Source organism: Fomitiporia mediterranea (assembly GCF_000271605.1).
Source record: "Fomitiporia mediterranea MF3/22 unplaced genomic scaffold FOMMEscaffold_4, whole genome shotgun sequence".
Lineage (NCBI taxonomy): Eukaryota > Fungi > Basidiomycota > Agaricomycetes > Hymenochaetales > Hymenochaetaceae > Fomitiporia > Fomitiporia mediterranea.
In genome coordinates this window covers 878,906-899,352 of record NW_006760389.1, presented here as the reverse complement: position 1 = coordinate 899,352, position 20,447 = coordinate 878,906, and the positions used below count along the sequence as shown (strand labels likewise).

At 39.1% G+C, this 20,447-nt stretch overlaps 7 protein-coding genes across 7 annotated transcripts; 5 read left to right on the top strand and 2 right to left on the bottom strand.

Moving 5' to 3' along the window:
- Positions 1-277: 277 nt before the first annotated feature.
- FOMMEDRAFT_27094 (uncharacterized protein) lies at positions 278-811 on the bottom strand (the record flags this gene model as incomplete). The annotated part of the gene is made up of 1 exon (XM_007264498.1): positions 278-811. One exon carries the CDS (start codon positions 809-811, stop codon positions 278-280), a length of 534 nt encoding a protein of 177 aa, XP_007264560.1.
- Positions 812-3,652: 2,841 nt separating this feature from the next.
- FOMMEDRAFT_18526 (uncharacterized protein) lies at positions 3,653-5,035 on the top strand. The gene is made up of 4 exons (XM_007264497.1): positions 3,653-3,906; positions 3,968-4,003; positions 4,050-4,508; positions 4,563-5,035. The coding sequence occupies exons 1-3, from the start codon at positions 3,755-3,757 to the stop codon at positions 4,129-4,131; spliced, it is 270 nt and encodes an 89-aa protein (XP_007264559.1). The 5' UTR covers positions 3,653-3,754; the 3' UTR covers positions 4,132-4,508; positions 4,563-5,035.
- Positions 5,036-5,147: 112 nt separating this feature from the next.
- FOMMEDRAFT_153870 (NAD-binding protein) lies at positions 5,148-6,664 on the top strand (the record flags this gene model as incomplete). Its single annotated transcript, XM_007264496.1, has 5 exons — positions 5,148-5,464; positions 5,529-5,564; positions 5,615-5,688; positions 6,123-6,397; positions 6,512-6,664. The coding sequence occupies 5 exons, from the start codon at positions 5,148-5,150 to the stop codon at positions 6,662-6,664; spliced, it is 855 nt and encodes a 284-aa protein (XP_007264558.1).
- A 514-nt stretch (positions 6,665-7,178) lies between these two features.
- FOMMEDRAFT_119988 (NAD-binding protein) lies at positions 7,179-8,490 on the top strand. Its single transcript, XM_007264495.1, has 5 exons — positions 7,179-7,522; positions 7,599-7,634; positions 7,685-7,758; positions 7,816-8,150; positions 8,222-8,490. The coding sequence occupies exons 1-5, from the start codon at positions 7,206-7,208 to the stop codon at positions 8,414-8,416; spliced, it is 957 nt and encodes a 318-aa protein (XP_007264557.1). The 5' UTR covers positions 7,179-7,205; the 3' UTR covers positions 8,417-8,490.
- A 422-nt stretch (positions 8,491-8,912) lies between these two features.
- FOMMEDRAFT_18521 (uncharacterized protein) lies at positions 8,913-10,807 on the top strand. The gene is made up of 5 exons (XM_007264494.1): positions 8,913-8,976; positions 9,076-9,500; positions 9,591-9,767; positions 9,845-10,084; positions 10,142-10,807. Exons 2-5 carry the CDS (start codon positions 9,498-9,500, stop codon positions 10,451-10,453), a joined length of 732 nt encoding a protein of 243 aa, XP_007264556.1. The 5' UTR covers positions 8,913-8,976; positions 9,076-9,497; the 3' UTR covers positions 10,454-10,807.
- A 590-nt stretch (positions 10,808-11,397) lies between these two features.
- Positions 11,398-12,144, top strand: FOMMEDRAFT_81419 (HHE domain-containing protein; the record flags this gene model as incomplete). The annotated part of the gene is made up of 3 exons (XM_007264493.1): positions 11,398-11,664; positions 11,725-11,936; positions 12,012-12,144. The coding sequence occupies 3 exons, from the start codon at positions 11,398-11,400 to the stop codon at positions 12,142-12,144; spliced, it is 612 nt and encodes a 203-aa protein (XP_007264555.1).
- A 405-nt stretch (positions 12,145-12,549) lies between these two features.
- On the bottom strand, positions 12,550-14,235 carry FOMMEDRAFT_27090 (kinase-like protein; the record flags this gene model as incomplete). The annotated part of the gene is made up of 9 exons (XM_007264492.1): positions 12,550-12,795; positions 12,861-12,937; positions 13,009-13,166; positions 13,222-13,347; positions 13,399-13,473; positions 13,554-13,562; positions 13,672-13,805; positions 13,863-14,036; positions 14,179-14,235. The coding sequence occupies 9 exons, from the start codon at positions 14,233-14,235 to the stop codon at positions 12,550-12,552; spliced, it is 1,056 nt and encodes a 351-aa protein (XP_007264554.1).
- Between the last annotated feature and the right edge of the window lie 6,212 nt (positions 14,236-20,447).

Genomic DNA, 20,447 nt, shown 5'->3' with positions numbered 1-20,447 from the left:
CTGAGACACTTCAAGGCTCTGATTCATGCGAGGAGTTAGGAAGCTGCCAGCTTTAAGTTCAAAATGAATATATGAATATATTGATCGCTCGAGGGATAGCTCAGTCTTACGTCGGTGAGGGCATTTTATCAGCATTAGTAAACCCGGTAGATCTTAGGGCAGCTTATCTCTGTTTATTAAGTGTTAAGTGTTGATTTCATTACAGTATAAGTAAATAGATATCAGGAAAGAGTGGGCCATACATTGCGAGGAATTTTCCGTTACTTAATGAATACTGTTATCCTAATCGTGAGAAAATGGCATTGACTTGGTCGGTTGCTGTGTTGATTGCTTTAACGTTCTGTAACTTAACTGCTTCTTTACCAGCAGAAACTGTTTCATCAAACCGTGTAGTGTCTGGAACTAATGCTGCTTGAGAAACATGCAGTTTCTGAAGTCGATCACTAAGGGCATCTATCTTTTTCTTTGCCTTGTTTAACGCCCGAACACCCTCAACTGCTACAGATTGAAATTCATTTTGTAGGTCTGTATCATCATTGTCATATCTCACAGACTCGTTTGCTTGGTTCTCTATGTCTTTACAGAGCTGTTCAACTCTCTTGATGATGTTGTTGTAGAACGTATATCTTTCATATCTTTTGCTTGTTTTTACTTTTTGCTCGTGTATTCGTTTTCTTACTCTTGCAACAGCTCTGTCAAAAGCATCTGTTGCTTCTTTTGGTTCTTCAGAATCATGCAGCCTTTGAACCATCATGTCCCAAGTTGGTGTAAGTCTTGGCTGTCGTTTTTCCTTTCTAGTTTTCTTGTGCATAATGACGTGTCAGTAGGAAAACACACAGAGTGTATCTAATGTGATATTGGAGTCTGTTCAAGACACGTCTGGGAATTTCAGACAGATAGTTTTGCAGGCACTGCTGTAATTTATATATGGATGGGTTCTGGAGTTTGCACATCAGGTAGTAATAGCAACAGGTTGCAAAGTATGTGTATAGCATTACTAGACTTGTCAGAGTGTGTAAGACAATATTTGTTCATTGGTCCGAATGTATTGTGATTACAATCAGTGTATAAAACTAAGTGTAAAAATGGTTCACAGGTACTCTGTAACTCTGACACTATATATGTGTACTGTCTGTATAAACATAATGTGACATTTAATCTGAAGGTATCTTCCTTTGTATCTCTCACTTTGCAGCTATAGTATGTTGCTTCTTGCACATTATACTAGACACTAGTTATACAAATCAGTGTGGATCTACAATTTTTTAACTAGAGCCTTTATAGTATCTGACTCTATGTATTGTAATAAGTTTAATCCATAAACTATAACACTATACTGTATTAGTATATATTATTAATTGTGTTTTCTCCTTAAAAAGGAAACTCTCTATAAGTTGTACATATAGAAATAATAATAAAAATTGTATTAGAGTCTAAGTATAATGTCTCTCTCATCCATTAACACATTTAGACTATACCTTTAATGTCAAATATATTATGTATCAACTTACATGTTATATTTATAGTAGTCATTTCTGTTTTCCTAAACTCTTACTACTAGTACTTCTTAAGACCTCTAAACTATCTCTAAATCAATTTGTTTAAGAAGTTACTACTTTTTTGTTTACAGATCTTTTCTATAAACTAGACATGTACTATAAGACACTCTGTAAGTCTAATTTATATAAGAAACTAGAGTGTGTTGTTTTTACACTTAATGTAATACATTGGCTATTTGAGAGATACTCTAGTATCATATAAGTAAAAGTATTGTATTAACATTAGTAAATCCAGGAATTTTAGAACAAAACTATAAAGATATATAAAATGTGTTTAAGCTAAAATACTTGTGTGTTAAAGTCTTCCACCTATTTATTATTCTGTCTATTAATTTAGAGAAACTCATATCTTTCCTATTAAATCAGTTACTATTTTATTTAGCACATTTTAGTATACTTACCTAATTGTATACTAGAATGTTGCTTGATACAAAAGATTTAAATAATGTATTCCTCATTCTATAAACTTATGATAGAAAGTGTTAAGCTAATACACACAGTCCAAAGATAGTAGAGGTCTTTGGAAATAGTATAAATAGTAAACTAACAAAACCCAACATTATTGTTTACCTTATATAAAGTATATATAAGATTTGAAAAAAATCTAATTCTGTACTTAGAATTTCTGTTCATATTTAATGTAAGGTTTGCTTTATACTATTCTTAATAGACACAGAATAATAATTTTATACTACAGACAATTTATACTAAGTAGAGTACACTTTCTATATAAATATCTATCTCTTTCTATCTAATGTTTATATAGATAGTAAGGCCTATTTGATTTCTGCTTCTTTATTAAGTACTCAACAGACAGGAGAATATATAAGTGATGAGTTACAAAGAACAGCTATTTATATTTTTAACCAAACACCCTTTTTCTTTTTGGTAGTATTTGTAAAGCTCTAATTTGTCCTATTGCCTCTTTAAGTATTCTTGTGTTCTTTAACTCAATAGCTTGCTCCCCTGCAGCTTTCTTAGATTCAAATAGGTCAACTTGTTGCTGTGATTCAGCAATACTTTTATTAAGTTTGTCAAGGGCAACATAAAGACTGTTCATACTTTTAATTGTTGAAGTTAAGTGCTGCTGAACTGGAATCATCCCAGATTCAAATACTCTTTGTAGATCTTTATCATTGTCATCCTGTTTGTACGCTTCATCTGTTTGACTCTTGATATTCTGCAACAGGGTTTCGGTTCTGTCAATTAGAGGCTTTATTGACTGGAGCCTTTCATATCGTTTAATACATTTCTTTCTTTTTCTGGCCATTTCTGGGCCAATTGTACTAATGGCTGTATGAAATTGAGATCTTGCCTGCTCAAATTCTACATTGTTCTGTACACTTTCAGCCCTTTCATCCCATTTTGGTGTATCTTTCCTTTCTAACTGTTTCTTTCCTGATCCTCTATTGCTCATGACAACTCTTTAATGACAAAGGTTAGAGGAGCAAGTACAAACTTTGTTTGTGAAGGGTTAGAAGAGGGGAGGGGGTATGGTAAGTGGCTACTGCAATTTATGGTAGAAGGGAACTATAAGTTTGCACATTGGATATCAAGCCAAATACTATTACAGTATTAATTAAAACCATATTGCAAAGTATTTGATAGTAAGCTGAAAGTGTGTGACAGTGAAAGAAAAACAGTACACAGTATAGTATAAAGTGTTATATTGTGTGATAACTTTGCCATGCCTTAATACTTATTGGGTCTTTGTTCATCACCTGCCCTGACACAATGCAAGCTGTAACTTATTTCTTGACTGTTCTTGTTTCCATGTTTCGTATCACTCAGCCCTTGGCCAGCAAAATATCACGTGCACAAGTACATGCGAACAAGTTTGGTTGGGCATGTACGATTCGCATCGCTATACTGTACGGGTCTGTTTTACTTGATGCACGAGCCTCAATATTTTGTTTGCGTTCTCTCCTCGTGGCAATGCGTTATAAATCGTTTGGGTGTTGCGATATGATTTGAACGACAGCGAGCACAACGCACTGAAACATCTGGCACGACTTCCTGATATATCCGTGGGTCAAACTATGACGCTCCTTTGTGCTGCGTATGACCAAGGCACTGGCGGACCACCCAGGTCCAAATTCACTGTAGACAGCATCCCAGTTCTGCCAGGAAAAGTCGTAATAGTCACTGGTTCAGGCGTCGGTCTGTGGAGACAGTGCAAGCACGGCTGAAGAAGAATGCAAAGGTGTATATTGCTGGGAGGAATAGAGCAAAGGCGAAGGCTGCGATTTCTAGAGTTGATTAAGGATACCGGGAAGGAAGCGATCTTCCTCGAGCTGGACGTTGCGAGTCTGAAATCCGTGAAGAAAGCTGCTGAGGAATTCATGAGGTGTGTATTTATTTTTCAACCCCTTCCAGCGTCAAATTTTCTGATCTGTTGACGTCAATAGCAAAGTGAACCAACTCCATATCTTATTCAACAATGGGTATGTTCTCCACCTCGCTCAAGAGGTACTGATTTCAATCTGTTAGCGGAGTAATGTATCCGCCAGTCGAACAACTCACAGCTGACGGATATGACCTTCAATTCGACACTAACGTACTCGGTCTGTGATACGGTCTTACACGCACAGCTTTCGTCTGAATTTCCAATCGCTTGTAGGCCATTTTAACTTTGCACACTCCTCATCCTCATCCTCCTCAAAACCGCTAAGCCATTACCCGACTCCGGGTCGCCACGAGCTCTTCTTTCGGGCATATTACATGTCTCTTCCAACTTCCGCTACGAGGCTCTACGTGATTCACCAGAACACAAGAAGTTCCGCACCTTTAATCTCTACTATCAAAGCAACTTCAGAAACGTTCTAATTGCTCGTGAACTGGTGAGGAGATATGGTGATCAACTTGCCATATCCGCGACCCACAATCTGGGAACTATCAGGACGGAGATGGCGAGAAGTATGAGCTCGATTCGACAGAAGCTATTTGTTTGTCTGTCTATCTTTTTATTCCAACGTATTTATGATACTAACGTACACATTTTAGGACCCATCTCTTTACTCAGCTCAGCTTGGCGCACTCACACGATTGTATACTGGAACGTCTCCAGCTACAAGGATTTTAATGGTGCATACCTTATCCCATAGTTTGAGTATGGGATACATAACGAAGACAGTTAGTTATTGTCATCTCTCACAAAGTAGTCTCCTTTACGTTTCCTACTCGGCTGCATAATAGCATACAAAGCACAAGTATCCTGAAATACTCTGAGCCAATGAAGGTATGCAAATCAATTTGTGTTTAATTGCATAATACACAGTACGAGATGTTAGCAGCACAAATCTGCACGCGCGTATTTTTTTTACAGCTGAAGCCGATACGCGTATGGCTAGTTAGGCTCAACTGGCTTTGCGCGTCGTATCGGCATGCACGATCTGGCTCACCATACCGTATGGGTATATTCCGTTGATTGTGTTTTCACGTAATAGTCCTCTATAAATCGTATGCGCTGGAATGATATAAAGAATAGATTGCGGCGCGAACAGTCGAACTTGAAGTTCAGAGTACGAGTACGACGTCTCCTCCGCATACCAAAATATCTAGACTAGACAGAACGTTTTTCTTGCGTCCATGGGCCAAACATTAACAGTCATCCGTACAGGGTTCGACCAATCCAGACCTCCCAAGCCGACCTTTACTATTGATGACGTCCCAGACTTGTCGGGAAAAGTCGTAATTGTCACTGGCGGGTATGCAGGCATCGGTTTGGAAACAGTGCGAGTGTTGCTGAAGAAGAATGCGAAAGTGTACTTTGCTGGGAGGAATAAGGCAAAGGCGGAAGCTGTGATTTCGGAGTTGAGTAAGGATACAAGAAAGGAAGCGATCTTCCTTGAGCTGGATCTTGCAAGTCTGAAATCCGTGAAGAAAGCTGCTGAGGAATATATGAGGTGTGTGTATTTATTCTTTTAATCCTTTTCAATGCCAGCTTTTCTGATCTGTTGGCTCAATCAGCAAAGAAACGCAACTCCATGTCTTATTCAACAACGGGTGTGTTCTCCGTCTTGCATGTTTTATTTGCACTGATTTTATTTTGGTAGTGGAGTGATGCAAGTGGCAGTCGAGCAGCTCACAGTTGACGGATATGATTTGCACTTTGGCACGAACGTACTCGGTAAGTAAAGTAATTCCACCACACACAGGAGCACTTTGATCTGGGTTTTAAACTGCATACAGGCCATTTCTACTTCACCCGGCTCCTCATCCCGGTTCTAGTTGAAACCGCCAAGTCCTTCTCGAGACTGCTGTAAGGATTGCATTACAGTATGTATTTTACTTTTATCTAGAGTGCTGACTTACTTTGTGGGTCATGCATTTGGACCCACAAGCACTCATACCCCTTTGTAGTTAGTAAGTTAGTTCCCTAGGGTCGGCCTCATGTATTCCATAGCATATATAAGACAGTCTCGATCGATGGGCAAAGGGGACTTTTCCCTCTCTGCCGTCGCTCGAGTACTAGGTTATCCCAGTCAGTACTTGAATGACCTAAGAGCAGATTAGTTCTCTTGTAAGGAACAGTGAGTTTCCTTACAACCGCTAAGTCTTCAGCTGACTCCCACGTCCGAGTCGTTACAACCTCCTCATATGGACACATGCTGCACGCTTCTTCCAACATTCGCTACGATACTCTACGTGATACACCCGAACACAAGAAATTCGGCACCTTAAACCTTTACAACCAAAGTAAATTCGGGAACGTCCTTATTGCTCGTGAACTTGCGAGGAGGTATGGTGATCAGGGTATCGTTTCCACGTCTCTTAATCCTGGAAATATCACATCGGAGCTTCAGAGACATTTGAAGGGACTTCTGAAGAAGATAATTGTTCGTTTGTATTTTATTTATCTTATCAGTTGAACTTATATGAATGGTACAATGCTGACGTACACCAAACGGAACCTGATGCTTTATCCAACGCCGCTCGGCGCCCTTACTCAGTTATACGCTGGAACTTCTCCGGACGCAAAAGATTTGAATGGCGGATACCTCATTCCGTGGGCACGTGTCTCGGAATGTCGGAAAGTTGCTCGTGATCCAAAGGTAGCAGAGGAATTGTGGAAGTGGTGCGAGGAGCAAGTCAAGGATGTCTAATTAATTATACAGAAAGTGCAGAACTATAAATATAACATTGTTACTGTTGTTCCAGTCAATATAGTGCTTGTATGCATGATAAATACTTACCTTTCAGACATGTCACGTATTAAGATCCATGCTTTGTAGGAGAAATATTCACCGTATACTGTAAAACATTTGCGACATTTATAGCCACAGGACAAGGTTAGACTTGAACGCTTTTCTTTTGTCTTTCTAACCCTTTTTATAATTATCCGAACTTCGGACTTCGATCCGAGTGGACCCCAAGGAGATATCACGTGCACGCATTTTACCGTAATAACAGCCGAGGCCGATACGACTCGTCATTGACTCTTGTCAATCTCTGCTGCCTTGCGTGTCGTATCGGCCTACACAAACCGCAGCATAGCATGAGTTATACAGGCATATCCTATTGGCTGCATTACGTTGCCTCTACGCAAAATACGCTATAAATCGAAATCGTATAAGTACTTCGGATATGGCTTGAATAGCTTCAATACCGAGTGCAACACACCGAGACATCTACCTCCTGACATCCATGGGCCAAACTATAGCGTTCCTTCGTGCAGTGTACGACGATGTCAGACTTCCCAAGCCCAAGTTTATCGTAGACGACATCCCAGATCTGTCGGGAAAAATCGTGATCGTCACTGGCGGGTACACAGGCATCGGTCTAGAAACAGTGCGTGCGTTACTGAAGAAGAATGCAACGGTGTATATTGCTGGAAGGAATAGAGCGAAGGCCGACTCTGCGATTGCGGATCTGCATAAGGATACGGGGAAGGAAGCCATCTTCCTTGAGCTAGACCTTGCGAGTCTGAAGTCTGTGAAGAAGGCTGCTGAGGAATTTATGAGGTGCGTGTATTTTTATTTTATTTATTTTCGGCATCCTTTCTAACACCTAGCTTTCTGATCTATCGACGTCAATCAGCAAAGAGACTCAACTCCATATCTTATTTAACAATGGGTATGTCCTTCGCCTTGCTTATCCGGATAGCACTGATTTCATTCTGTTAGCGGAGTAATGTATCCGCCAATTGAACAGCTCACAGCTGACGGATATGACCTTCAATTTGGTACGAACGTACTTGGTATGTAAAGCACTCCTCACACACAGTTATACTTTCTGAATTTCCAATTGAATATAGGCCATTTCTACTTTACTCAACTCCTCATTCCCGTCCTTCTCGAGACCGCTAGGGCTTCATCTGACTCCCACGTCCGAGTCGTCACAACCTCTTCGTTGGGACACATGATGCATGCATCCTCTAACATCCTCTACGACACTCTACGCGATTCACCCGAACGCAAGGAATTCGACACCTTTAATCTCTATTACCAAAGTAAATTTGGGAACGTTCTAATTGCACGTGAACTTGCAAGGAGGTATGGTGATCAGGGAGTCGTTTCCATGTCTGTCCATCCTGGAATCATCGGGACAGAGCTAGGGAGAAACCTGAGCTGGATTAAACAGAAGACATACGTTCGTCTGATTCCCTTTTTTCATTTGAACATATCAATGTGACCAGTGCGATACTAATGTACATCCTCTAGGGTCTGATTGTTTATCCACCTCCGTTCGGCGCGCTTACCCAACTGTATGCTGGGACGTCTCCGGAAGCAAGAGACTTAAATGGCGCATACCTCATTCCATGGGCACGTGTTGCAGAATGCCGCAAAGACGCACGCGATCCAAAGACAGCAGAGGAATTGTGGAAGTGGTGTGAGGAACAAGTCAAGGATATCTAACGTGCCATGTTTATCATTGCGATTTGCTGATTCTTTTCATTTCATTTTTGTCTATGTGTAATCCTTACCCAAACATTATTAATTACTGAAACAGTACTCTGTTTACTAATATCATATAATTACTAATTCTTAAATAGATATTTTCTAATTTGAGTCCTGGATAAAATGCAAGGTTACGAGTTAGCCAAGGCAACTTTTGCTTTTCTGGCATACACAAAACAGATGTGAGACTTAGAAATAGCATGTTTTGTTACTCTGAATCGATTTATAATTTTATATACGACTTGGATTTCTGGAGGCTCAACTTGGAAGGTTATTTCCCCAGGCCAGAATGATTGTGTATCTCCCCCACAGCGCTCTTTGTGCGGGGCCGTTCGGACCGGAATGCGGGGCTGCCAAATATGGCATGAGCGGATCACTCATGAGCTTATGATCACCTCACCTCACCAGCTCGTGACCCGCGTGTGCTCTTAGCATTGTTCCAAAGCAACAACTCCCGCTCGTCAAATCGTCGGTATTCTACGCTGCTAGTCTTCGTCCACAGAAGACGACGGAGAAACGTAGGTGTCTTGCGTCATACCGCAGTTGCATTTTGTTCTATTCTTTGTGACGTTTAGACATCCGCTGACGGCTATCCTTATTATCAAACATCTCAACAGACGAACACAAGTTCACGGCATACACAGGCTTCGATATATTTCAATTGGCCTGCGCTGACGTCGTATCGGGAGAGAACGGGCTGTCCTATTTTCGGTATTGGTCCGGCGGTGCATTTATTTGGATTTGGCCTCGATTGAGTTGATAGAGACGTGTGGACGCACGAACTCTCTTTCGTTCGGCACGCACCTGTCCGTGGGCTTCAAGCGTACGGTCCCTGCGCGAATTGAACGCTCGTTGACCATTGACGATCAAGTCGCGCTGTCCCTTTCGTTTCATTGCTTTGCGCTGCGCACGCATTTACTTTGTCGCGTACCCCAAACGCCGCTCTCCAACCAGTGGGGGTTGAAACACTTGGCATCGACGGCACGTACACCCTCCGATAATTGTGGAACTTTGTTTGTAAACGCAGTATATCGTCAGGATGGTGAGTTGTGTCCTCGCCCCGTTTTTATGCTTTGCTTGTCCTCTTTGCATGCGAAACCATCGAATGCTGACCCGGATTTACGTGGCGTAGACTGTTGCGACGTCAGAACACCCTCATTCACCTCACCAGCACCCGCATCAGGTGCATCATTCGTACCCGCACCAACAGGCCAGTCAGGCACATCATTCAATGACCCGAGAGACGAGTCGGGAACACGAGCGAGACGTGCATGGCCTGAGGCTTGCGCTCGGGAGCATATTGAGTCCTGTATGTCTACCTCTTCTATCGTTCCTTCATTCATACACGTCTCGGCTTAATACTCATATAATGCCTTCAACAAACAGAAACGACTGTCTACACCCTCCTCACGTGCCTCATCTGGCACCGCCTCCCCTTGTCCAGCACATTTCGGTCCCGGACTTGTGCATGCATATCATCATGGGCCGTCCCACTTGCATACTCCCGTAGATCCCCAGGATGAATCACAGAGCTTAGGCCAGCCAAGGTCTCCACAGGATGGGCCAAGCACAGACGAGTCTGGGCATTTAGCAGTCCCGCAGCCGAAGAGGCCCGCCATGTTAAACGTGCGGTCCATTTTTCGTTCTTCCATTAAGACTTTGACTGATAATATTACTATACAGCGCGCGTCGTCTTCACATTATTCTCAAGAACAAGCTACCTCTCTTCAGCACGAACACGAACTCGAGAATGAATCAGCAGCACCACCGATCCTAACCACAAGCAACGTCCACGCGCTTTCACCTTCTCAAGCCCAATCTGTCAAAGAAGCTCAGAGCGGTAGTAGCAGCACCGGAGATGCGACTACTCTGAAACGTTCATCAAAAGAAAGAGATGGGAAAGAGAACGCACATGCGTATGGCGTGAGCGCATACATCGCGACGCTGCAAAGCAAGCGTGCGTGGGACGCACTCGTTCATGGGAACATGTCATGATGATTAGTCGATTTCCTGTCTCTCATTTCCACGACGGTTCTATCGTGGACATGAGGCGAGCGAGTTTTTGATCTAGACCGGGTGGTGTGTGCGGTGCGGTGTACGGGTGGGCTTCGCGAAGGAGAGAAGATATCGGACGGACATGATCGTGGAATATGGAGTCATCGGTTAAAGTTATACTTTTTCCAATTTCACTTTTCCCCTCTCGTTGTTATTTGTTCCTGCTTCTGATTGGTTATGCTGCTGTATTTTGGTGTTTGTATGATCATTGACCTTCACCCCCACTCTGATTCTCCCTGATCCACCTTGATTGACCATTTCATTTATTCCGTTTTCCTTTTACTTCACTTATCCCTCCCTGTGTATCCGGGTATCCTGTGCTGATGTAGACCTTCACAAATTGCATGTATCTGGATTGCTTAATGTTGTATTTTGGCGACTAATCTAAGCGCTACGGCTCAGGTGTGGTGCGTTCGCTGTTCGGTTTGAAACTCAAGCCATCCGATTGGCTAGATATTTGATCGGCGATTGTATTATATAATCAGAAAGTAGTGCTCCTCGATCGCACTGTTGTTTGCACAGTTGGGTGACGTCTTTATGACGGGTCTAACAACTTGTGACTTATAAGTGCCTTCCATTCGCTATCCATTTTCTGTACCCGATCCCTTCCTTTCGATCATCTTGTATCGCCTATTCTTTCATGTTCGTCATTACCTACGTCGTTGAATGATTCAGCTTGGATTCGACAATATTACTACCTATATAAGTTCTGAATGAATCTGCCTTAAGTCTACATGTTCGTTCTGAGGCGACCCGTCCTCTCTTCACTCCAATTTTCAAGACTCTGTAAACCAACCCGGGCCACTAAGCTTTCTCTAGTCAGAACCAAAACAAACCCAGCACCTCTTCTTGTCTACCACCTTACCACCACAGCAATACGCAGCATGACGACTCCAGCAGGAACAGCTCCAAAGGGTGCACTCACCGCTGCAATCGCAGAAGATCACCAAGAGATGTACGAATACTTTGATCAATACAAGACTGCACGTTCTTCAGGTGATTTGGATGCTGCTGAGCGGTGGGCTCGGCAATTAATCTGGGAGGTGGCGAGGCATGCGGTCGGGGAAGAGATCGTCGTATATCCGCTTATGGAGAAACATTTGGGTGAAAGAGGTCTGAGTCTTGCGAATCAGGATCGGGAGGATCATCAGGTTAGTGTGCATTATTCGATAGTAGATACTGCACCGTCAGCCTAATGTATACTTTAACAGTTCGTGAAAGAAAAGTTATACACACTCGACAGAACAAGCATCGAGTCTCCTGAATACGACCCGCTATTGAACGAAGTGATGTCCCATCTCCACACACACAACGATAACGAAGAGACCAAGGACCTTCCGCTTCTCGAGCCAGTCCTTGGCGCAGAAAATAGCGAGAAAGAAGCAAGGAGCTTCAAAGTTACTAAGAAATTCGTTCCTACACGGTTCGTACTCTAACTTTTGCTATAATGCTCTGTTCCGCATTTGACCACACAGACTAATATTTGTTCCGACCCTAGGCCACACCCATCAGCTCCGAACAGACCTCCTCTCGAAACATTTGCAGGGTTCCTCGCTGCACCGATTGATAAACTCAAGGACATGTTCGCAAAGTTCCCAACGGAAGAGATGAAGGAACAAGTCGAATCTTGAATAGTTTACGAACATGGTTCTGGAAGCGTTCCGTATTAGCACCTAACCTTTGCCCTTCGTCTATACACATCGAAAACGCATGTTTGGGTATATAGTTGATTTTGCACTAGTATAGATATAAGTATCGCTATTCTATCTAGCGTGAGGTGTCATAAAGATGTGTAAATCTAGCAGGATTTTCGGCTCGAAGTAGGGTCTGTTAGTTAGGCAAATGTGTTGCTTTCTGTTTAATAAGGCAGGATAGACTACATGCTTCAAATACAGACTACTAATGAATCAGACAATTTAAGTTAATGCTAAATGCTTGTATAATGACACAGTATCAATCAATTTTTTGTATAACTTCAAATTCTAAGATATTAGAAAGTGTTTACTAGGCTTAATTGTTAAGTACTACATAGTAGTCTAAAAGCTTGAGGTCACTCCAGTATGATCATTTGTGTGTTGGTGCTTCTCTGAAAGCCGATTTTGCCTGGGTTTTGATGGATTTCTTGGAAGCACACTAATAGACTTGTTGACTGTTCTTTTCAAAGTTTGCTTATCATGTAACTTCTTAGCAAGTGGCTCCATTGCTCTAACTGCTATCAAGCCTGCCTTCCATTTTTTCATTGCTTTTTGGTCCAGGTATTTATCCTCACAACTATCAAACAACTTTAAAGTACAATATAATATACATTTATAACTCAAGAGGGATATTCAAAATTTTAACAACTTACCTGATGACCCAGAAGCGTTTCAGCAGATGCTCTGGCTACTGGGTTAACGTTTAAGCAACTCAATAAGAAATTTTCCGCTTTACAATTGTTTAAAACACATTAGAATTATCCTTATATTTATACTAGTAGCTAGTCTTGAATAGCTCACCATTCTGACTAAGATATCTTCTATTATTTCTTATAACATAGTCTATATTATCATTAGTGACTTTCTTTGCAATTTGATCGACTTTTCCAGACAGGAGTAGTATGTCTTTAAGGTCATAGTAAAGAGATCTTGCATTAAACACTATATATGCTGATACTCTAAGAAATATTAGTATATTCTAAATTGAGAAATTCCAAAATGAGTGTATAGTACCCAAGTGACCAAATGTCGACTGTTTCTGTATACAGTTCATCCTTGGACAATCTATAAAGTTCTGGAGCAGCATACATAGGTGATCCACACTTCTTCTGTGCTCTTTTAGTTTCGCTATAAGTAGCACTAGGAAGAGTTTTTACTTATGTGGTCATGAGTGGGAGAAGTTGTACTCACAGTCCGAAATCACTTAGCAGGAGTATGTCTTCAAGAAAATTCTTATTTGCGCCTTTTATAAGAAAATTATCAAGTCTAAAACAGATATATAAAATTAAAAGAATCAACCAGTAAGCTACTATGTCTTAAAAGCCTATTTTCGATTGATAACTCACTTTAAGTCCCTATGTAATACATTTTCCGAATGAAGATATGCTACTGCATCAACAATCTGCCTTCAAATTCTATTTAGATGGAGAACAACTTGAACTGACGCAAAACAAAAATCTGCACCTTATATAATGTGCTGCAATTGCTTCAGAGAAGCGGGAAGCCTTGACGAGTCGATCGAAGACATTGCCACCTTGAGCATATTCAAGAACAATCACCCAAGAATCGTCGTTCTCAAATGCTCCATAGCACCTTATCTAAAAGGTGTCGGTCAATTTGCACATGTATAATATATTAGTGGTCTCTATACATACAACATGCTTGTGCCGCAGTTTTGCCAATAATTTTATCTCACTAATTGTGCTGTCTTCAGTAATTTTGTTCATATCCTCAGTTCTCTGTTTACCATCCGGTCCTTTTTCCTTTCCGACCACCTTGGCAACATATTCTACCGGTTCATCTTTTCCAAGGTCATTACGTTCAATTACCTAATTAGAGTTGCATTTTCCTTAAAATCACTATTGTCTATTTGTGTAAAATGTGTGAGTAGCATAATACATACCCATACAAAAGCTTGATTCCCTGCACCTGCTCGAGACACCACTTTCAGTTCTTGTGGTATTTCATTACCTTTACTATTGTTTGCCCATAACCAACTAGAATGAAACTTTGGACCATTTGCATCATTTTGAAACAGAGGCTTCAGGCTTGTCAATAAACTTGGCATTGTTGACATTTCCCAAACACTGTAAGAGAGATTAGAGCTTTGGTACAAGAACACAAACCAGTTCTCAAATTAGAGAGAGTGAGGGAGAAGTAGTCAAACATTAAATACCTACTCTATAAACTTTAAATGACTTTGCATTCTGTAAAGTACACAGTAATGCATAATTTATAATACTTTGCCCTTTCTTATCTAATCCATACTTGTCACATATAGTATTATGTGTAAGGTCAGACTCTTACTATATAATAATTTTGCACATATACATACTTTGCTTTACTACTAGTAGTATAAATAATTCAGAAGGTCTAAAAGTAAATAAATATATATATATACAGTCAAACTTAGTTACTATAATAGTATATAAGTATTAGAGTTAACAACTTACAGTATGAACAAGTACTAGATAGAGTGTAAGGAATTAATACTTAAATCTAAATAATTAAACCATTATGAAACAGATAATAGTAACACTTATTTTGACTTGAGTGTATTGTTATCTTGAAGAATATCTCTTAGTTACTTAGTAAAACTTATAGTAAGATATTTAACAAAATATTTTGAAACTACTTTAATAAATTTTACTATTTAGTTATATTATACAAGTATAATTCTTAATATATAGAGAATTTTGAATAAGAAAGTTAGTAGCTCAGAATAAAGTATATTATTATAGTTGCTATTGTATACTTTATATAAAAAACCTTATAAATTGTCTTACTTATTAGTAAATGTAAAGTATAACAAATATTAAAGTATTAAATATATTACTTTTAAAGGAGTAAATAAAGTACTTTGAGAATGTATTACTATTTGATTCTGGATTCCTGAGTTTATTTGTTGTTATTTTATACTAATATTCACTCTAAATATTATTACTTAATATTACTTACAGAAAAATAAAGAACTAAATAATAAAGTACTACTTTTAGACTTTGTTATAGAATATAATTGTTAACTACTTCTCTAACTCAACAAATTAACAGAAAATGTTTAACTAACACTGTATTCAAATATACATAATTGTACAGTTACTTAATATAATAGTTTGAGTAGTTATTATTTACTATTATATAAAAGTACTTTTTATTAAATTTTAACTTAAATTTGTATATTCTTATATAGTGTCACACTCATGCAACATGTACATTCTGATACATTCCAATCAGAAGGGCTCAGTCACATCAAAGTTGCATCATCCTCATGTCAGCAATCCTTCAATTATGTCATCATTGCCTACACAATAGTCTTGGTTGCTCAATTTGGACTAGTTAGGTTCTGGACTCCAGTTCTGATTCACAAAGGCAAGACTCTGAGCCTTTGGACAGCTGGTTGATCAATACAAAGGGGACTCAGATCCAGAGTCCTGGATGGGTTGATACAAAGGAGACAGTAGTAGAGTTGTTCACAAAGGACTAGTAGCTACAAAGGACTGATAATTTCTATAAATACCCTCATGTATTTCATACTTTCCAGGAATCAAGTTACTCTCTATTACAACTCTTAGTGTGTAGTTTGACAGTCTCCTCAGTAAACATTCCATCTTACCTTGTCTTGTCTCATATTGCCTTGTTCCAAAGTACAGCTTTGTTGTTCCACACTACTCTTGTCTTGTTAATTGTCACCTTTGGAACTTGTACATTCTGCTTGGATCTACCTATTCCTTCTCACTCTTGACCCCTCTTGGTGTCTGTACCTTGCAGACTCAACTGACCTCTTCTACCTCAACTGGTACTTGAGATTGACAATAGTTCTGAACTCTTAACACAAAGTTAGCAAGTAAGTAAGAGTAGTATACAATAGTTATACTCTCTTAGTACTTAGTAATATAACCTTTTCCCTTTTTAGATTTTAGTACTATTTAAGTATTATTAAGTATTATAAGTATTAAGAGAAAAAATGTTACAGTTCTCTACTCTTGTACTTTCAGTTCTGAGGGTTCCACACCCTTCTATACTGGAACTCAGGACTTCTGTCCCTCAGAGGTGCTGTCTATAAACTATATGTATACTGACTCTTACTACTACCCTTCCTTACTTTATTATTCCATTCCTTTAACCACCCCTTCATTCTTTGTTCATTCTATAGTCTCTTACCCTTTGTCTATCCCTTCATTCTTTGTACCTTTATCTTTGACCTTCCTTTCTTTCATTCTTTGTAGCTTATCATTCTTAGTGACTCATACTCTCTGAGTACTCTTGTGTAGTTTAGTATATATAGGCATACAAGATCAGACTAGTCCTATAGTCTTGATCTTGTCTACTCTAGGTAGTCCTGTACTTTTAGGCTTATTCTATATACTCTACTCTTGTCTCACTCTCTCTCTCTACCTGTTCTACAAGTTCTGACTATGTTCTAGTACTTACATTCTGTATTTCTGTTGTATAGAATAGTTGTAGCCTGGGTCCCCTTACTAAGCCTTTGAGTCCCCTCTATACTGTTACTAATATCAGATTAAGACTACCTATTACCACCCTATGACTCTCTTATGTTTTGAGCATTAGTACTTGCTGTTGTGTCAATCTCTTTTCTTTGTCCTAACCCTTTTACATTTTTAAATTTTAAACTTTCTAAACCCTTTTAAACTTTTGTCACCCTTCTTCTATTTATTACCCCTTTTAGTTTAGTACTGATTCCTTTGTAGTGTAAACATGAACTCTCCTACACTAACTGTCACCCCTACTGTCCTACCAGATTAGCAGTTACAAGCAGACCTAGCTTAATATGTGTAGACCTCTATTTAAGAGGCCTTTACTAATTATGTACTCCTAGCCTTCTTAGAACCTGTTCTAATCATTCTAGAAGTTGTAACCTGTTCTAGAAAGAAAGTGTATGTAGCCTACCCTTTAGACTTTAATAGGTAACACTTTGAGGACTTCCAGTACTAAGTCAAACTATATATGGCTACTACTTTAACTAATCTATCCTCAGGTCTTAATTGTGTCCTATTTGTCCTCTCCTTCATGAAGGAAGGTAATACAGTCACCTAAGCTTAGAACTAGATTGAAGGCTATTAGATTGGAAGCCTAATCTGACTTTAGAATAATGAGTTGTATTCAGAATTCATAAGGCAGCTCTGTGCTTCCTTCATCAATCTGAATAAGAAGTATAATGTACAGAACAAGCTTGTGTCTCTGTAACAGGGTAAACATTCTACTAATACCTTCTTTCAGGAGTTTGATATCCTAGCCTAGAAGGCAGGATTTGTACTCAGGTTTAATAATATCCTTATCAGAATGCTTGAAAAAGCTCTTCACCTAGAACTAGTTAATAAGATTCTTAGAATAATACTAGAACTGGTCACTTACACTGAGTAGAAAATGTGTACCATTTCCTTTGACCAAACTGTGGCTCAAATGTGTCAAGTCTGTACAGAATGCTTACACATACATTTGGCTCTGACAGTTCTAAGCCCTCAGATCAATCTGCCTATAATTTGTAATCAATCTGTTCTGATAAACATTAGAGAAGCCTAAAAGTAAGGAGTATACTTTGCCTACAGAAAGTCAGGGTACTAAATTAAGGACTGCTTGTAGAAGTAACAGTATATCTGTCAGGTCATTAGAGTAATAACAAGTAATGAGTAGGATTTGTAGTAAGAAGCCTTTTTTGTAAATCCAGAAGTCACCTCAGAACTCTTAGACCCTGACTATGTACTCTAGGATTTTATAGAGGCCTAACAGTGAATGTAGTACTGAAGGGCTATAACTTGAATTTTTTAATGGCCACTTTTGATTCAATAAACACTGTAGGATTAGAAGTAAATAAAGTAAGAAAAGTAGAAAAAGTAGAAAAAGTAAATCAACAAAATTATTTATTAGAAAGAAAAAAGTTGAAAACAAAAGTAGATAGTTCTCTTATTTCTTCTGATTCTTTTGATTCTTCTCTTTACACTTTATCTGAGTCTAAATCTATACAATCCAACTTACTACTTCTACATTCTAAAATCTTAGAATGTTCAGAACACTACCTAGCCCTGTTTACTACTCAGTAGTTTGTCTATAGTATTAAGTAGGGATAGTCTCAGCTGAGTTCACAGCTGAGAATATGAGTCTGTCCTTGTTAAAAGAGAGAGGTTAATAAGGAAATGTTAGTATATATACTTATCCTCTCAGACAATAAGACTGTACAAGCTGTATGTTCCTTTTAGAACAAGTAGTAGTTTATTAGAGGACATTCTAGACACTAGCTCTAGGTCCCTGTCCTCTTAGCTCTCTTCTCAGGATCCTCCTAGATCTGAATAATGACTCTGGTAGACAGTAGATGTATTAGTTTGTACATTAATAAGGCCTTTGTGTAGGAACACTACCTCCCTACTTAATGTGTTCTACTTCTAATCCTAGTATATAATGTAGACAGAACCCTAAACTAGAATAGTCAGATTACTAAGTTTGTCCAACTATGGATGACCATTTAGGATTATGAGGAAAGTATTGAGTTCAGAGTTACTAACCTTAGAAAGACAGACATCTTTATTAGATTTGAATAGTTTAAGGCTTACAACCCTACTATTAACTAGTTAGAGTAGACACTTACATTTGATCAGTGTTTCAAGTCTTATAGCTACCTTACACTACTGTTCTAAGTGGATACAAATACTTCCAATGTTACTAACAGTTCTAATAAAGGTGACTAGTTGTTCTTCTTCAACTAGGATAGATATATGGACACATATTCTAGTTAAGGCAGAATAGAGTCAATCTGAAGGATGTCTAAAACAGAACCAGTCTAGATGTTAGGAATTGTAAAATACAGTAACTAAGTTTGGAAAAGCTTAACTCAAGACTTGGGACTGAGTAGTTTATATACAAAACCCTATTGGTCACAAGTCTAGAGATTGGCCAGATCAACTAGGATACCTTTGTTGTCCTACTTAGTAAGAACTCTAGCTTAGCATTATTAACCTCTAATCATTACTAATGGGTGATCAAGCCATTAGTAGAGAGAGGGGACAGGAAGGAGTAGGTACCAAGTCAGTTAGGAAAAGGTAACAAAACCTGAGGACAAGGTCTTTATCTCTCCAAGGTTAAACACATACTCTAGCACAGTATTACTTAATAACCTCAACCAAAGACAAGTCATTTACAATGCTTGTATGGAGAGGGGATCTGGAAAGAGTATAGTGTCCAGAGCAAGAAGTATAAAGGAAAAGACTAGGAGAAAACCTGAAGAGATAAAAAGAAAATATTATACTTACTTACTACATAGCTAGCTAGGAACACTTTGTACAAAGACAAAGGACCATTAAAGCTAGGAAAGAGCCAGAGCCAATACTCTGTAGCTCTATGCTTGAGGAGGACTAGTACTAGTGAAGGAAAGGGAACTGAGAGCTCTGAGGAGAGACTATAAGAAAGTAGTCTCCTTTATACACTTTTCTCATATAGATGGGAAAGTAATGAAGTCATAAACATGAGGACTACATGAGGACAACATGAGGAATACATGAGGCAATCTAGAACTTTGGTTGTAAGTTCTATGATTAAATACAGAAGCATAAAGATAAGGCTAGAAGTTAATAAGGATAATTGTCTCCTAAACTAAGTCTATTGAAGAAGACTTAGGGAAAGATCTAGAACATTGGTTGTCAGTTCTAGGGTGTACACAAGGCAGTCTAGAACTTTGGTTGTAAGTTTTAGGGGCAGTACAGAAGCACAGCCTTTTATATTACAGAAGTCATAAGGAGTCATTAGAAGTCATAATACTCTACCTCATGAGAAAAGTGTATTACAAACCAGTGTACAGGAAGTACAGGTCAAGTCAGACAGAGTCATAGGAACAATAGAGAGCTTCACTTCATGGGAAAAGCATTACACAGCTTACACAGTATAACTAGTCAGGAGGACTCATAAGGAGTCATTAGAAGTATGAGAGGAAGTATAGAAGACATAACAATACAGTAAAGGAGTCATTAGAAGATTAATCTAGAATACAAGAAGACACAAACCAGTGTTAGCAGATTAATAGAAGACACAAACCAGTGTAGTATACAGCCTAAAGGATTAGCCAGCTCCACTTCATGGGAACAACAGTAAAGAGAGTTACTAAAGTCACTAGAGTAACATCACTCTAGCAAAAGGTATATAAGGAGGCCAGTTTGGCCCTCAAAAGATAGTTTTATCAACTTAAGTTACCTAGTACTTGGAAGTACTCTACTACCAACCTACTAGGCTACACT